Below are 14,460 nucleotides of genomic sequence, written 5' to 3'. Positions count from 1 at the left end.
AGAACCTTAGCACAGCATACGATCAAAGAATTGGCGTTTTTGATCAGCAAAAATGTTTTTTGGGATACTTGTGAAACACAAAAATGCAATTCAGAGTTCAAGTCTTGAATTATTACCCGGAAAAAAAATTTAAAAAGAAAGTGGCTTCAGCATTAAAAAATCATAATTTGAATTATAGAATCCCAGTGAAGTTTCCGAAAACGAATTCAAAATTTGTTGTGATTCTCATTCTGAAATTCAGTTTTGAAGAGCATAATTTCAATTACGTTCTAAGGAATGATTCAAATTACAAATTAATACTACAGAATTTGAACTGTCGACAAAATTTATAAAATAGTAAAAAAAATTTATTACTGGAAATCAACATTAGAATTTAGAACATGATTCCAGTATAAGAATTCAATTCAAATTCAGTTAAGGGATAAAAATGGAATAAAAATAAAAGGTTCAGTCATCCAGATTCAGAAAAGAATTCAATACCAGTCTTTAATTTTAAAAACTTAAATCAAAACCCACTTTAGAAAGTGAATGGATAATGGATAATTTGAATATAGAGCATTTTTTGTCATTTAGTTATTAGAAACGGCTTAAATTTTAGGAAAAATAATGAGCAATGTAATATTCAATCAAATGATTGTTTGCGTCTCTGAAAAAACAATCAGAACCATTCTCAAAACTCGGATATCGAATGATGGCAGATATGAATTTGAAAAAAAAATAAAAATAAAAGACCGGATTCGTTATTTGTTATCACATTTTTAAAATCTCTGGATCAAGCTCAGTACATGAATAAAAAAAAAAGAATGAGGATTATTGATATCAAGGCCGTGCGAACGGGGGGGGTTTTAGGGGTTTAACCCCCCCCCCCCCCCATGAAGATTTTTTTCAAGTAAGATTTTCACTAAAGTAACGAAATATAACTTAATGTTAAAATGTATTTGAAAATATGTGTTGACAAGCAAGTCAGAATTTTTTCTCGCCTCCGGCGGAATTTAGTCTCAAAACACCCTTGGCTTGAGACATTTCGATCTACGATACTATTCGACGTTTACGAGTTGAAACTAACTTTGGTTCTAAATTGCAATTCAATTAATCTTTTGTATAGGAACTCCAAACATGACATACAAAACTCCTATCTCGTCTTCAGAATTATATTTATTAAGAAGTGTAACTAAATAACAACAGAGTTTTAAATGAACAGTTTTTTTTATTTGAAAAAAAAAATTATTTCATTACTAATATATGCTAATATGAAATATTCTTCAAGAAACCAATTTCTTGAACCAATTTCTATTACGTGTTTGTTGTTTTTCTAATTGCTCAACACAACACATAATTTACACAAGGCCACAAATTTAACATTTTTCTGAGGTGCAATGAATTAAAAAGGAAATTTCAACTAATTTGGGTACCCTGAATTTGAATATGCAATATTTCTATCAGTTTAGTTATTAAAATGACTTTTGAAAATAAGCAAAAAGTATTTGAGAAATTTCTGCATTGTTTATACAAATGAAATCAAGTTTTTTTACACTTTCTACAGTTATGTCAAAAGCACTTGGAGAGTGATATGTTTCCATTTTTTTAATTGTTTAATTCTACATTTTTTGGATCGTGCATCATTTTCATCATAATAATATCCCTTAATTGGATGAAGATGGATGGATAAACAGAATCAGATTTTTTCGTATATGTAGGTTTGATAGTTATCAATATTTGATTTTACTTAAAACTGTTGCATTTAAAATCTCTTTATCACCAAAACTCAACGTGTTCAACCAAATTTGATAAAAAAAATCGAGTTCAGAACGCTAAAATCTACCAAATCAATCATTAAAAAAAATTAGCACCAAAATGCTGTTGACTTGAGTCATCAATTAAATTACGTAAATTCTTATGGTGAAACGTGTTTATAAAAAAAACTTCCTGAAATGATTAAAAAAAACTTATCATTTTAATTTTCATATTTTGTTAAAATTTTAAATAAATTTACTGAATTTTAAAGTACATTTTTTTCCAATTCTTTCATCAAATTGCTGAATTTTTTAGACGAATATTTAAATTTTAGAAATAATTTTAACAAATTTGTTTCTTTGAATTCTGAATTTTTGTGTACTTGACACATAAGTCCTTAAATCTTATTTTTAATAAGAAAAACAACCTTCTGTTCTTTCCAGGGCCCAATCGAAAGTGACAAAATACTTAGAGCTTGTAATTTAAAACTTTAAAACATGTCATTGAAAATTTAAAAAAACTTTTTATTAATTTTCTTTAGATAAAATCGTTTTTCATGAATCAATCATGATTTTTAAATTAGCAACTTTAAACTTAATTTTAATGCGAAATGTTAACTAATTTTATATTTGCTTTGTCCTACCAATATTTTTTGTAACTTGGAACTCCTTATCTTTCAATATTTATCAGTTTTCATTGATCATTCACGAAATTACCCATTTCCCAACATTTCCTTGTATGTATAATTGAACATAAACTTATTATTTTGAACTTCAAAAATGCCATTTATTTTTCTATAAATAGGTTTTTTCTCTGGTTTCTTTCATTGGCACTTTTCAAATAATAATAAATATATCTATTTTTCTTTTTATCAAATCAAATTAAACCGTCAATCATTGAATAAATTCTCCAAAGTTCAAATTGGTTTTTCAGTTATCGAAAGTTCACATTTTTAATCGCGATTGAATATTTCTTGTTCAAATTCAAAATACTACAGTGGAATTTTTCAATCACCTTTCAGTTGAAAATGAAGAAAAGCATTTAATTAAGATGAATAAAATTTTACAATTATTATCATTCTCCTAAAAACTAATCATGGTTAGTTTTTTTTAACTGATTGGACATTTATTTTAGAATCCAGATTTTTTTTAAGCTCTGTTTTTTTGGAACGTTTATTTTAAATGAGCTTAGAAAATCTTTTGAAACAAATCATTTTGAAAAAAATTATCAATAATTTACCGAAAATTTAAAATTTTCATTGAGATATGTTTTGAAAGTTTTGTTTTTTTTTATCAGTCCAATTTATTTTTAGTTTGTGTGGTAATCATGAGTGAAATACGGTTTTAGCTTCTTTTATTGTTTATTTTTGGTATTGCTATTATTTTAGCTAAATTTGAAATTCGAAAACCCCCCCCCATGGACGGGTTCTTCGCACGGGCCTGATTGATATATTGCAGTTCCAAAACTGTAAAATTTGTGATTCATCTAATAATAGAGAAAAACAAAGATTCATTTCAAAATAAAACCATTTTTGATAAGAGCCCCATACAAATTATGATTTGTAAATATTTGTCGAAAGATTGAACGTATGAGGCCTTCAGAACCAAGTCAAGTGCCAAAATGAATATTTTTTGAGTTTCTAATGCATAAATATTTTCCATGTTACAAACTATAATGGGTGAAATTTTCAGATTTGTAAAATTTTTCCTTCATATTTTCCGATCGAACGAAAGTTACAACTTTTTGAAAAATGTATGAAAAACGAGAAAATGAAAACTTTGAAACTCGTTTTCTCGAAAAAAGTGTTGATGCACGTAAAACTTTTTGGCTCTTAGGGCCTCCTAAAATGTCACTGGTATAGCGTACTATGTAATGTGAATTAAATTATTATCTTGAATGTATGTTTTCGCACTTAATATTTTAGAATTTATGAAAATTTGTGCCTTGAAAGCAAGGAGATGAAACCACAAATCTGAGAAAAAAACTTAAATCTGAGGAAAAAGCTTAAATCTGAGAGATGTGCTCCACACGGATTGTATTTCGTTGCCGGGATCTAACTAAGCTGTGTATTTGTCTATTTCAGCAAACAGCTGCTAAAAATCTAGTTTTGCTGAGCTGACTTCACTCGATCGTTGATTCATCTCTGAAAAGATTTAACAAAATAGTAAAAATTCTATCCACTGGTTGGGTAATGAATAAATTGATTTAACAAAATTTTACGTCAAATCATGCATCATTAACGTATGCATGCGGAAATACTACACAGTTACACTGATGTGTTGTGTCAAGTAAACTTACATCAACATTGGATGCTGGTGTAAATTTACATGAAACAATTAGTATCACATTAGACTGAGTAAATTTGGGGTCATTTTTGAATTTCTCAAACCCTGGAGTCTTAAAAGCTTCGTTGTGGTTAAATGATTTTTTGCATAATTTTGAGGTCACGTTTACATGAGTAAATTTTAACTTTTAGGGTTGTATGGGATAATTTGATATTTTGCACTGAAAAATCATCTTCATTTTTGTTTCTTCTGTGGAACCGAGCAGGCTCATGGTTTTTGTGCTAATTAATTAATTCTTTTAAGAAAATTTTTCACTGAACAACTTTGTCGAAGACCTTAGCTTCGCTTACGCTCGCTTCTCTCGACCGTAACCTACTTTACTTGAAAATTTTGTTACTTATTTCATACTTTGAGCAATGTAACTTCTTGAATATACAGTGAGCGAAATAAGAATAGCACCACTATGTTATTTGCTTGTTAAAATATAAATGATTGAAATTAACGAAAACTTCCTTCCACAGTTTGTTCTGAATTGCTAAACGAATAAATCCAGCATAAGTTTACCTTTTTTGGACGTAGCAATTGGCGTTGAGGACCAAAAATGTGAAAAATGGGTGCGAAATAAGAATAGAACCACTTGAGTTTTTTAACAAAAACAAGCTTATTTTCAAAAATTTACTGTGTAAAAGTGAATAATAACGCTTCTATGAATTATTTGAACAAATAACTGCATTTTAAGGAGTTTTCCAGAGTTCCAAAGGTTTTCATAGGTTTTAATTAGGGGGTTTTAAGAGATGCTCTTTTAGCGTTAAGGAATTTGATATTTGAGCTGTAATTGCTTACCAAACTACTAATTTTCTTCATTAACATTCATAAGTATGATGCAAAATGATGAAACATAGATTTGAGGCTGAGTTTGAATCCAAAAAGTAGGTTGGAATCCAAAAATATTAATGTTTTTTAATAGTCAAACACTATTTTTCTAGATTTAAGTCATAGATGGCAGCACTATCTTGCCATTTAACCAAATTCATGCCCATTTTCGAATATCCGGGATTAATTAGGAAGTGCTGGATGATTTTGATCAAGAAAAAAAATACATGTACCGTGTGCACGCTTTAGAAATTCTAAGATCACTAAATCCAAAAAAAAAAATAGAATTGCATCAAGGTTACTAAAAGTGAATTTTCTGGACCGATTATCAGAATAAAGTTATACTTTGCGATGGAGCTTGATGGACCAGACGGCTAGCAGTATTATTGGTATGATTTGCAATTGAATCGGAAGTTGAGATGAGCAGGAATTTTGGCGGTTGTACATTTTTGTGGAGGTGATTCTTTTGCAAATCCGGAAAAGCTTTCTGCAGCGTGCACTTCCACAAAACTGTGATGAGAAAGTACCTCAAAATGATGAATATGGGTCTAAATAAACCTGGAAAATCAATATTTAGACTAAATTTGGTTTTAACTGCAAGATAGTGCTGCCATCTACGACTTGAAACTGGAATAAAGTGTGGTTTACTGAACAAAATCAAAGTTTGTGATTTCCAACCTATTTTTTTCTCATTCAAAATCAATCCCGAATGTTTGTTTCATCATTTCACATCATTTTCATGAAGAAAATAAGTAGTTTGGTAAAGAATTACAGCTCAAATATAAAATACCTTAACGCTAGAAGAGCATCTCTTAAAACCCCCTAATTGAAACCTATGAAAACCTTTGGAATTCTGGAAAACTCCTTAAAATGCAGTTATTTGTTCAAATAATTCGTAAAAGCATTATTATTCACTTTTACACAGTAAATTTTTAAAAATAAGCTTGTTTTTTTTTAAAAACTCAAGTGGTTCTATTCTTATTTCGCACCCCTTTTCCACATTTTTGGTCCTCAACGCCAATTGCTACGTCCAAAAAAAGTAAACTTATGCTTGATTTATCCGTTAAGCAATTCAGAACAAACTGTGGAAGAAAATTTTCGTAATTTTCAATCATTTATATTTTAACAAGCAAAACACATAGTGGTGCTATTCTTATTTCGCTCACTGTATACATAATGATATGGGCAAATAGAGGAATTAACGGTAAATGACCACCTTAAGGAGGACTGATTCGTGTCTGTCACTGTTTCGTGTTCAGACACTAAAGGATTCTATTCGGTATCTGACTGGAACATGAAAAAGTATATAAAAACGTTCAAAAATACATTTTAAAATTTTTTTGTCGAAAACTGAAAATCGGTACTATATGGGGGCATAATGAGAACCCCCCTGGGGCCGTATAAGCACCATTAATTGAGGCACGATGAGCGTTTTCTGCCGTAGAATCAAGCAGCGAATTCAACTCGATGAAGTCAACTGAATTATAGAGCTACAGCTTAACTAGTTTCATCTGGCGAATTGGCCTAGCGGTGAGGTGTCAGAGAGACAATCAGAGGAATTGAGTTCGATTCCTGGTTGTGGAAATTTTTTGTTTCATTTACCATTCATGATCGATGCATTTTGCACTAAACGAGGAGTCGTAGATTCATCTAAAAAAGCTTAAACATAAAAATGTGGGTCTGTTTGCAGAATATAAACAATTCACACACACTCAAACATTATGTTTCTAATGCTTTGCTTGACGCATGCAACAATCAAAATAATAAAAAAAAACCTCGACCAGGAATCGAACCCGAGTCTTCTGATTACCTCTCCGATACCTAACCAATAGGCTAAATCGACAGTTGTAAATAAGTCAAGCTGTGCCTCTATAATTCAGTTGACTTTATCGAGTTGAATTTGCTAGTAGATGCTACAGCAGAAAGTGGTCATCGTGCCCCGATCAATTGTGCTCAATAGGCCCCGAGTCAACAAGTAAAATTAAAAACGCGTTTTAAAATTGATTAAAGTGAGAAATCAAAAATTTAATGATGGGAAAAAATTAGGAACAATGTGTACATCATGTTGCGGTCCTTATTTATTTATTTTATTTACATAGTATTCCGTCTCACGACATAACTTGACGAACATAATTCCTAAAATTCACTCGGTTCATAGCAGCCGTTCTCCAATTTCTTGGGCACCCCACGTTCGCCAGATCACGCTCCACTTGGTCTAACCACCTTGCTCGTTACGCCCCCGCTCGTCTTGTTCCTACCGGATTCGTAGCGAACACCTGTTTTGCAGGACAGTCATCCGGCATTCTCGCAACATGTCCCGCCCAGCGTATCAGGCCAGCTTTCACCACCTTCTGGATACTGGGTTCGCCGTAGAGTCGCGCGAGCTCGTGGTTCATCCTTCGCCTCCACACTCCGTTCTCCTGTACGCCGCCAAAGATGGTTCTTAACACTCGTCGCTCGAATACTCCGAGTGTAATGTATGTTGCGGTCCTTATCTTATACATTAAGATTATTTAACGATCATAAGAGCTTATTTTCCAATGCTCAAAAATTATAATATTTTCGTAGTTTTTTAAGTGTTGGTTTTTTTTAAATAATTCTGTAAAAAAGATAATCAGAATTTTTTTCTGAAAAATTAATATTATAGGAACAACAAAACAAACGGTTACGGATCGGTATATTTCACCCCTGAAGGCTAAGGATATTCCAGAGAGTGTGAAACTCATGTTTAATACCCAGCATCCCGCCTTAGCCATTGTTCTTCAAGCGGTTGTTTCGAAAGTTTTGAAGATGCCTCTTTTTTTCAGTTAATACTGAAGTCTACATAGACATTTTGATGAATCAGGTGCTCCGTGGATTCGGCTCAACTTCGGTTAATATTGTTGTTCATCATGTTGTTTTCCAACAAGATGGAGCACATGCCATACCTCGAAACGAACCGAAACGTGGCTGGGGGGAGAACATGAAGTTTTGGCCGCTTTGGCCTACGAGCGTATGTTCAAGCAAAGGTCTATGGATCCTCTCACTCAACTGTTGATTCTCTGAAGGCTTCAATCTCTTCAATTTTTTTTATGGGTCATAGGGTATTTCTATAATGTTTCGGCACACTAAAAAATGTTCAAGAACCTGCCTAAAGTTGGGTGTCGATTGAAAATTGTAAAAACGATAAAGATAAAGATAAAGAATAGTTTGTAGAGATAAGAAACAAACCTAAAACAAAGCATAGAGTAGGTTATTTAATACGGCTGCTTGGCTGTGCTTTTCTGATGTAGTGGCCAAGTTTTTTTACTGTGTTTTCTAATCGAATTTGTACTTTTTCTCAGAGGCAATGGTATATTGCTTTACTTATATCACTTTTATTTGCAATGATATAAATAACCCACTTAAAGCAAATCCTGTGTTTGTGTATCGTTATTGTATATTGTTTAACACTCTTACTCTCTGGAGCCACTCTAACAAGTCGTTCCCTCTATTCTATATATCGATCTGATACCTATAGCGTTCTAGTGTAATATCACAGGCAACACTTTCGGTAGTGTGTTAAACATCTCAGTCCTTCACATCTTCATCTATTAATAGCTTTGCATTACAGCGTCGCGGATAAAGACATGTGTAACGCTCATCTAAATCTTAAGTTACGATATTTGCATTTGGATTTTTTCCCAATTCCTCGTTTGTCCGTACTTCCAGTTTTAAACCTTGTACCAAATCTTCAGCCACTCGATTTGATAAAGGGATAAGATGATTTGATAAAACTTCAAAACATTGTTCTAACCAAGCCTTCCATTTTACTATCGTTCCAGATCCGCAACCGTCTGGCCAGCTTCTCGGTTGATCCGTTCGACCTGAGCATCATCAATCAGACCGGCTGCCCGAAGGAAGGTGAAGCCGGCTACAATATCCACATCGACACCAACACCTTCTCGGCCAAGAACATTGCTAGCGTATTCCGGAAGGCCGGAGAAAAGATCGGCGATGGGTTCGAGGCTGCGGTCAACGCCGGCAAAAAGGTTCAGCACTTGTTTTAAAAAGATGCCCAGATCCTTCTCTATCTATGTACATATATAGCGCTTTGAAGGAGTTACATTTAGGATAGACAACCCGACAGACGTGTGCGATTACAAGCCTTATCTTATCTTACGTTTTCCCCGAGACGGCGACCGGCCGACAGAAAAAGGATTCCGACCCCTCTCATGTAATTGGTTACCTATGTTCCGGCATTTCACAACCTGTTGGTCGTTGCCCCGTCGAAAATTAAACTCACTAAAAACCCATTCCGGCATCCCCTACGTTTTTGTTTCTTTTCACGGCTTTCAATTCCACATCATGACCTCACCCCATAACCCACTAAAAATCCATGGAAGTCCTTTTTTTGGGGAAATCTGATCCAATTTTCAACCTTTCTTTCGGTATCCTTTCTTTCACCCAAAACACAAAACCCAAACCCACCCACACACATGAATCACACTGGAATAACCCGGTTATTCGGTTTTCTGCTCTGTACTTCCCAAACCCGGTAGATCTACAACCAGTACTCGGAGTCCGGAAGCACCAGCAGCGAAGGTCCCACAACAGCCGGCAGAACCGAACGTTTGACCGCGGGCCAACCACACCCGGATGCGGAATGGTTGCCGTGAACTTGACGCGAAATTGGATGAGATCAAATGGCGGAACCTCTACCCTGGTACCTACCGGAAAACCGTGCGCCGTCAGAAAAATACAAGGAATTGAAATCGAATCTGGAAGGTTGGAAGGATGTACCAAAATGGATGTGATACGATGCGATGGTTGCTATTAATTAAGAGCTAAAGGTCTGGTGCTAGGGAAGGTTACACGTCGTCGTCTGGCAAGGGAGAAAAAAAGATTACTCAAATTAAAACGTTATCCTTTTTTATCAAGTGGTTTATCGTAAGCAAATTTTAAGCGAATCTAAGAGAAGAAAATAAAACTCATTTCAATATCATCGGTGGAATAATTTTTTGGGAGAAATATTACACTCATCAGTTTTGTATTGTTGCTCATATATTTCACATACTACCAAGGCCAAGCGAACGGGTGGGGGGAATAGAGGGTTTCACGACACGATATTATGACGTTCACGAAACGAAACTTATGTTTTTTTTGTAAGTTCAGAATTGCAATTCAATAAACTTTTTGTGTAGAAACTCAAATCTTGATATACAAAAACACTTCCTCAAGAATGGGTTTTTATTAAGAAGGGAAACAAGAAAAAGTTCAGAATTTTGAACCAACTATTTTTGAAGTTAAAGCGTCGAATACTAATTTTGACAAATCAACAAGTTGGACGCCAGGTAACAGGTGTTTAAATCTCACAATAGTCGATAGCGAAAAAAATCTAAAACCTAGTGTCCTTTATCTTATTACTAATCTTTTTGAGTTATTAAAAGGTGTCTGTCATATTAAATTTTATTTATGCTGGGAGAGTAGGCGTTGACTTGATGACAGCGCACGCGTTTTTTTCCTTCCGTGGAAATTTGGTAACTTGTTAATTTTTATAGTGAAAATTATCGAGGAATCTTGACAAAACACTTTTATCAGAGAGCCCGAATATGTGTTGTATTAGGAATAGTTCTTTCTCATATCCTGGGTCGTGTAACTATGCTGTTTTTCGAAACCAGTCTACGGAGTACGGGGGCTTAAAAACGGAATTCTGTCAGTTCCCTAGGTGGTTTTTCAGACTTTTCACGGAAGAATGAATGGTGGTTTGACGTTTAGAAGTGCAAAGATTTTCAATCATTTTGAAGAATATAAAGTTTGTTTTGATCTGTGCTAGTCCAATTAAAGTTTTTGGTGAAGCCGAATTCGGAATTGCGCATCGAACTTTCACGAATCGAAAAAACTAAAAGTTCCTACAACTGAAGTGGAGCTAGCTGGCGTTCTTTTTCAGTGTAATAATTTTAAAAAGCAGTTGCTGAATAGAACACGAGTGCACGTTTTAAAATGAAATTGAAAATAAATTAGTGCAAATTCCAAAGCTTTCCAAAGTTTTTTCGTTCATGCTGCATGTAATATGATTTCCCCATTAGGATTGTTCGATCTTCTGGAAAAAAATCAATTCCCAAGATCGATTCAGTTGAATGGTTCCAGAATCGATTCACCTCAAAAATTGAAGCAAAAGGATTGATCTCTTCAAGATCGATCTTCTAAATTTTTGTAAGGAGTGCTGCATGAGGACTGCTTCATCCTGAAGTAAGTAGTAAAAAACGACAGGAAAGCTCATACATTTGAATATCAATTGTAAATATGAGCTATAAAAAAATTTGTTTAACAATTTCAACATTAGAATGTATAACTTTTCATGACTTTGGTTGAGTACATATGACATATCAAAAACAAAATAAATATAATAATTTTTTCATACGACATACTTTCAAGTTCCAATTATAAGCGCGTCATATAGGAATGAATCTTAATATTGTAGCTTTATTGAGTAAAATAATTCAACCATTTTAAGCTAGTTCACTTAGTGAAATATTTATTTTTAAACGCTACGGTTTTTCATTACGCTTGTGTTTTTACGCTGAATACCATCATTTCTGACACAGGTCGTGGCGTGGCACAAAGGTATTCATCTTTCATCTGGAAGGCAAGCTCAATTCTTCAAGCATCCAATTTTTAAAGTAATATTTTCATTTAGAGTAGAGGCAATATTAAAATATCAATTTGAGGAATGTAAATTTAAAATTAACGCTTTATTTTTCTAGAAACCCTTTTTTATTGTGGTCTCATTTAAATGCTGGATAGCCTTCTACCGAATTATGACTATAAGAGACTCGAAAGTTTCGATAAGAAGTTAAACCTGGAGCTGAGTGAAAAGCTATATAGAATATTAATAGGGGAGAGTGGGGTATCGTGGGCCATGGGGAAACGTGGGCCACTTTTAATATCTCAGATGTGTGTTGAGATAAAAATCTCAAACCAACTGTCATCGTCGTCACTTTGCGTGAGCATATATTTCTATATGTTGTTGACTTCAATACGCATCATATGCTTCTTTTATTTATCAAGCTTAAAAAGTTAAATAAATTTACTTACATAATTAAAAAAACACCTGCTAATTTCATCGATGGGAAACCTAAAGTGCATAACAAAAATATGCTCATACGCTTATGATCTTAGTTTTGTCATGATCTTTCACGTGGAAAAGGAATTGTTGATGAAACATCAATAAGTCACACAAACGCAACCAATTTGCAAATCATAGCTTGTGGGGAATCGTGGGCCACACATCTTGAATCACCTATATTTTTATGTTTTTATACACATTCAGAACTTAAAATACGTTTTACCTATCTGTAAAATTTTCTTATGCCAAATGAAGAGTTATGAAAATTTTTTTGTCCATCCCATATAAGAAATTTTGCCGAAACGTTCGCGAGCCAGGTTTTGGAATCTATGCGATCATACACAGCTCTCTTTTTTATTTCATCATCTGAAATTGCTTTAAAATAACGAAATGAATTAGGATATCATAGTTTTGGGTCAACTCATAAACATTGCATGTTATTTGGTCAATTTGGATTTGGTGGCCCACAATTCCCCACCATTTTTCAAAATCCAAAAAATATTGCTTTTTTTTTTCAAACAGCTAGAATTTGGGGAAAATAACTTATTAAAATTTAAAAAAAATACCTTATGATACCTTGAAAATGTAGAAAACGATATCATTTTTTATTTTCATTTTATCTTTTATAATAAAGAAGTTATGGTACAACGAAAAAAAGTGGCCCATGATTCCCCACTCTCCTATACTTAATTCAAGGCTGAATAGGATTTCCAGTAACTGTTCTATGGAACTTTCGATTACTTGAATTTAATAAAAGTTCTGTTTTTCCTTAAAAGTGTAGTGCTAAAAACCCGCTACTTATTAAGTCGGTCTTGATTTTATTGGCATAGAAGCACCAATAGTGAAAAAGAGCTTTTAAGATGGTTCAGGGATCAAAATTCTGCACGAAACTGAATTTCAAAATTTCCGGAATAAATAGAAAAAAAAATACTTCAAAAGAACGAAAGATCGGATCGAAAATAAACCGATTTAATCGATTTTTCCAAGGCTAAAGATCGATCCAAGATCGACCAATCCTATTCCCCGTGCATGTTCTTCGGTTGCAATATTTGCTGATTTCTGGCTTGCTATGACTATTCTTGAGTCGTCGGCTAATTGAGTTCCTAGAAAATGAAGAATCGCCGAAGAGCTGACGACATGATTTCATGTGCTCGAGATGCATATGAAGTTTCACAGATTTTTTAACACGCTTGCGGAAGCAACGAAAAAAAACCTTTTTTTCATTTTCCTTTCCAACGCTGACCTGCTGCGCAAAGATAAGAATCCTAATTTTTTTTAACTCGTGCAGTGAAGTCTTTTTAAAGGTGAATGGTTATTTTCTTAAATATTCAAGACTTAGAATTTTTAAAAGTTTATTCATGTCGAAGTGAAAATTTAATGCACATCCCTAGACCAATCCTTTGCTCTCCCGAGACCATGCTTTTTTTTATTCCTTATGTTCCTGAACTTCGGCGGAATCAGTAGAAACTGGAGGTAGTCAGTACTCAAGAGGAAGAGCAAAGGAGCGATCCTCTTGCGAAACGCTAGCTTCTTAATAAAGTTATTATAAACGTTAAAAGTAACGCGTTCTAAATTTAAAGATCCGAGTTCTTGCCCGTGAACCTTTTTATTCCTACATTCATGTAAAAGCAATTTTTTTTATCTTGAACCTTACCATTCCTTTTTGAATGAATAAAAATATCTTATAAGCGTAAGAGAAGCAATACATTATAGATTATAATTTTCATGTGTTAAAAAGCTTATAGTTGTTGGAAAACTTTAAACGTGATCTGATTATTAAACTTCAATCATTAAAGTAATTTTTTTTAATCTTTTGAGTTTTAAACAGACCTCGAAAGGTTTTATGTTCTACTAATATTTTTCGATTCTCTTTTTAATTTCAAGAGCGAGTAAAGGCGCTTTATCCTTGGTCGATGGCCAGAAATGAATGTGCACTGAAATCCAAAACAGTTCAACTTAGAAAACGTAAATCTTAGAATCTTCTAATCATTTTCTATAATTCATCCAATTTGTCATAATGCTTCTGTTCAGGTTTTGTGATTTCTGTGTACAAAATAAATCATTTCCAGCCTCTGAAGAATGCTCCCAGTGATTGTTCCCGAGCAGACTTTTATGGCAAAATTATACCTAATTTTGCTATCATGCCTTGAAAGTAAAATTTGGTATCATTTTGCCCGAATAAAGGTGGTAAAATGCCAAAATTTGGGTCTCACTTTTCATATATGGATACCTCAATAATCCCAAGTGTAGGTTTCACTGAAAGCTCAATGATGCCTTGTTTAGCCAACGTTTCTGAACAAATTTTGAGGGCATAATGATACCACTTTAAGGTTCAATCTACTGCCAAAACTTGGCATATTTGAGCTTTCAAAATTCCTTTTGTAAAAGGATGCTAAACGAGGTATCAAAATACTTTCTGTGAAACCCAAGTTTGGTATAACTGTGTTATCCGTTAACGAAAATTTGTGTCATTCTACCACC

At 33.6% G+C, this 14,460-nt stretch overlaps 1 protein-coding gene across 3 annotated transcripts in view; it reads left to right on the top strand.

The window, feature by feature from the left end:
• Nucleotides 1–9,855, top strand: part of LOC129748638 (apolipoprotein D-like) — an 83,453-nt gene extending 73,598 nt beyond the window's left edge. For all 3 annotated transcript variants that reach the window (XM_055743300.1, XM_055743302.1, XM_055743301.1), the window contains 2 exons: nt 8,696–8,902; nt 9,413–9,855. In XM_055743300.1, the coding sequence (XP_055599275.1) occupies nt 8,696–8,902; nt 9,413–9,529 (324 nt within the window). In that variant the 3' untranslated portion in view covers nt 9,530–9,855. The remainder of the gene's footprint in view (nt 1–8,695; nt 8,903–9,412) is intronic.
• Nucleotides 9,856–14,460: the final 4,605 nt, after the last annotated feature.

Source organism: Uranotaenia lowii, chromosome 2 (genome assembly GCF_029784155.1).
Source record: "Uranotaenia lowii strain MFRU-FL chromosome 2, ASM2978415v1, whole genome shotgun sequence".
Classification (NCBI taxonomy): domain Eukaryota; kingdom Metazoa; phylum Arthropoda; class Insecta; order Diptera; family Culicidae; genus Uranotaenia; species Uranotaenia lowii.
Note: the sequence above shows the minus strand (reverse complement) of the source record. Positions and strands in the feature narration are given on the sequence as shown.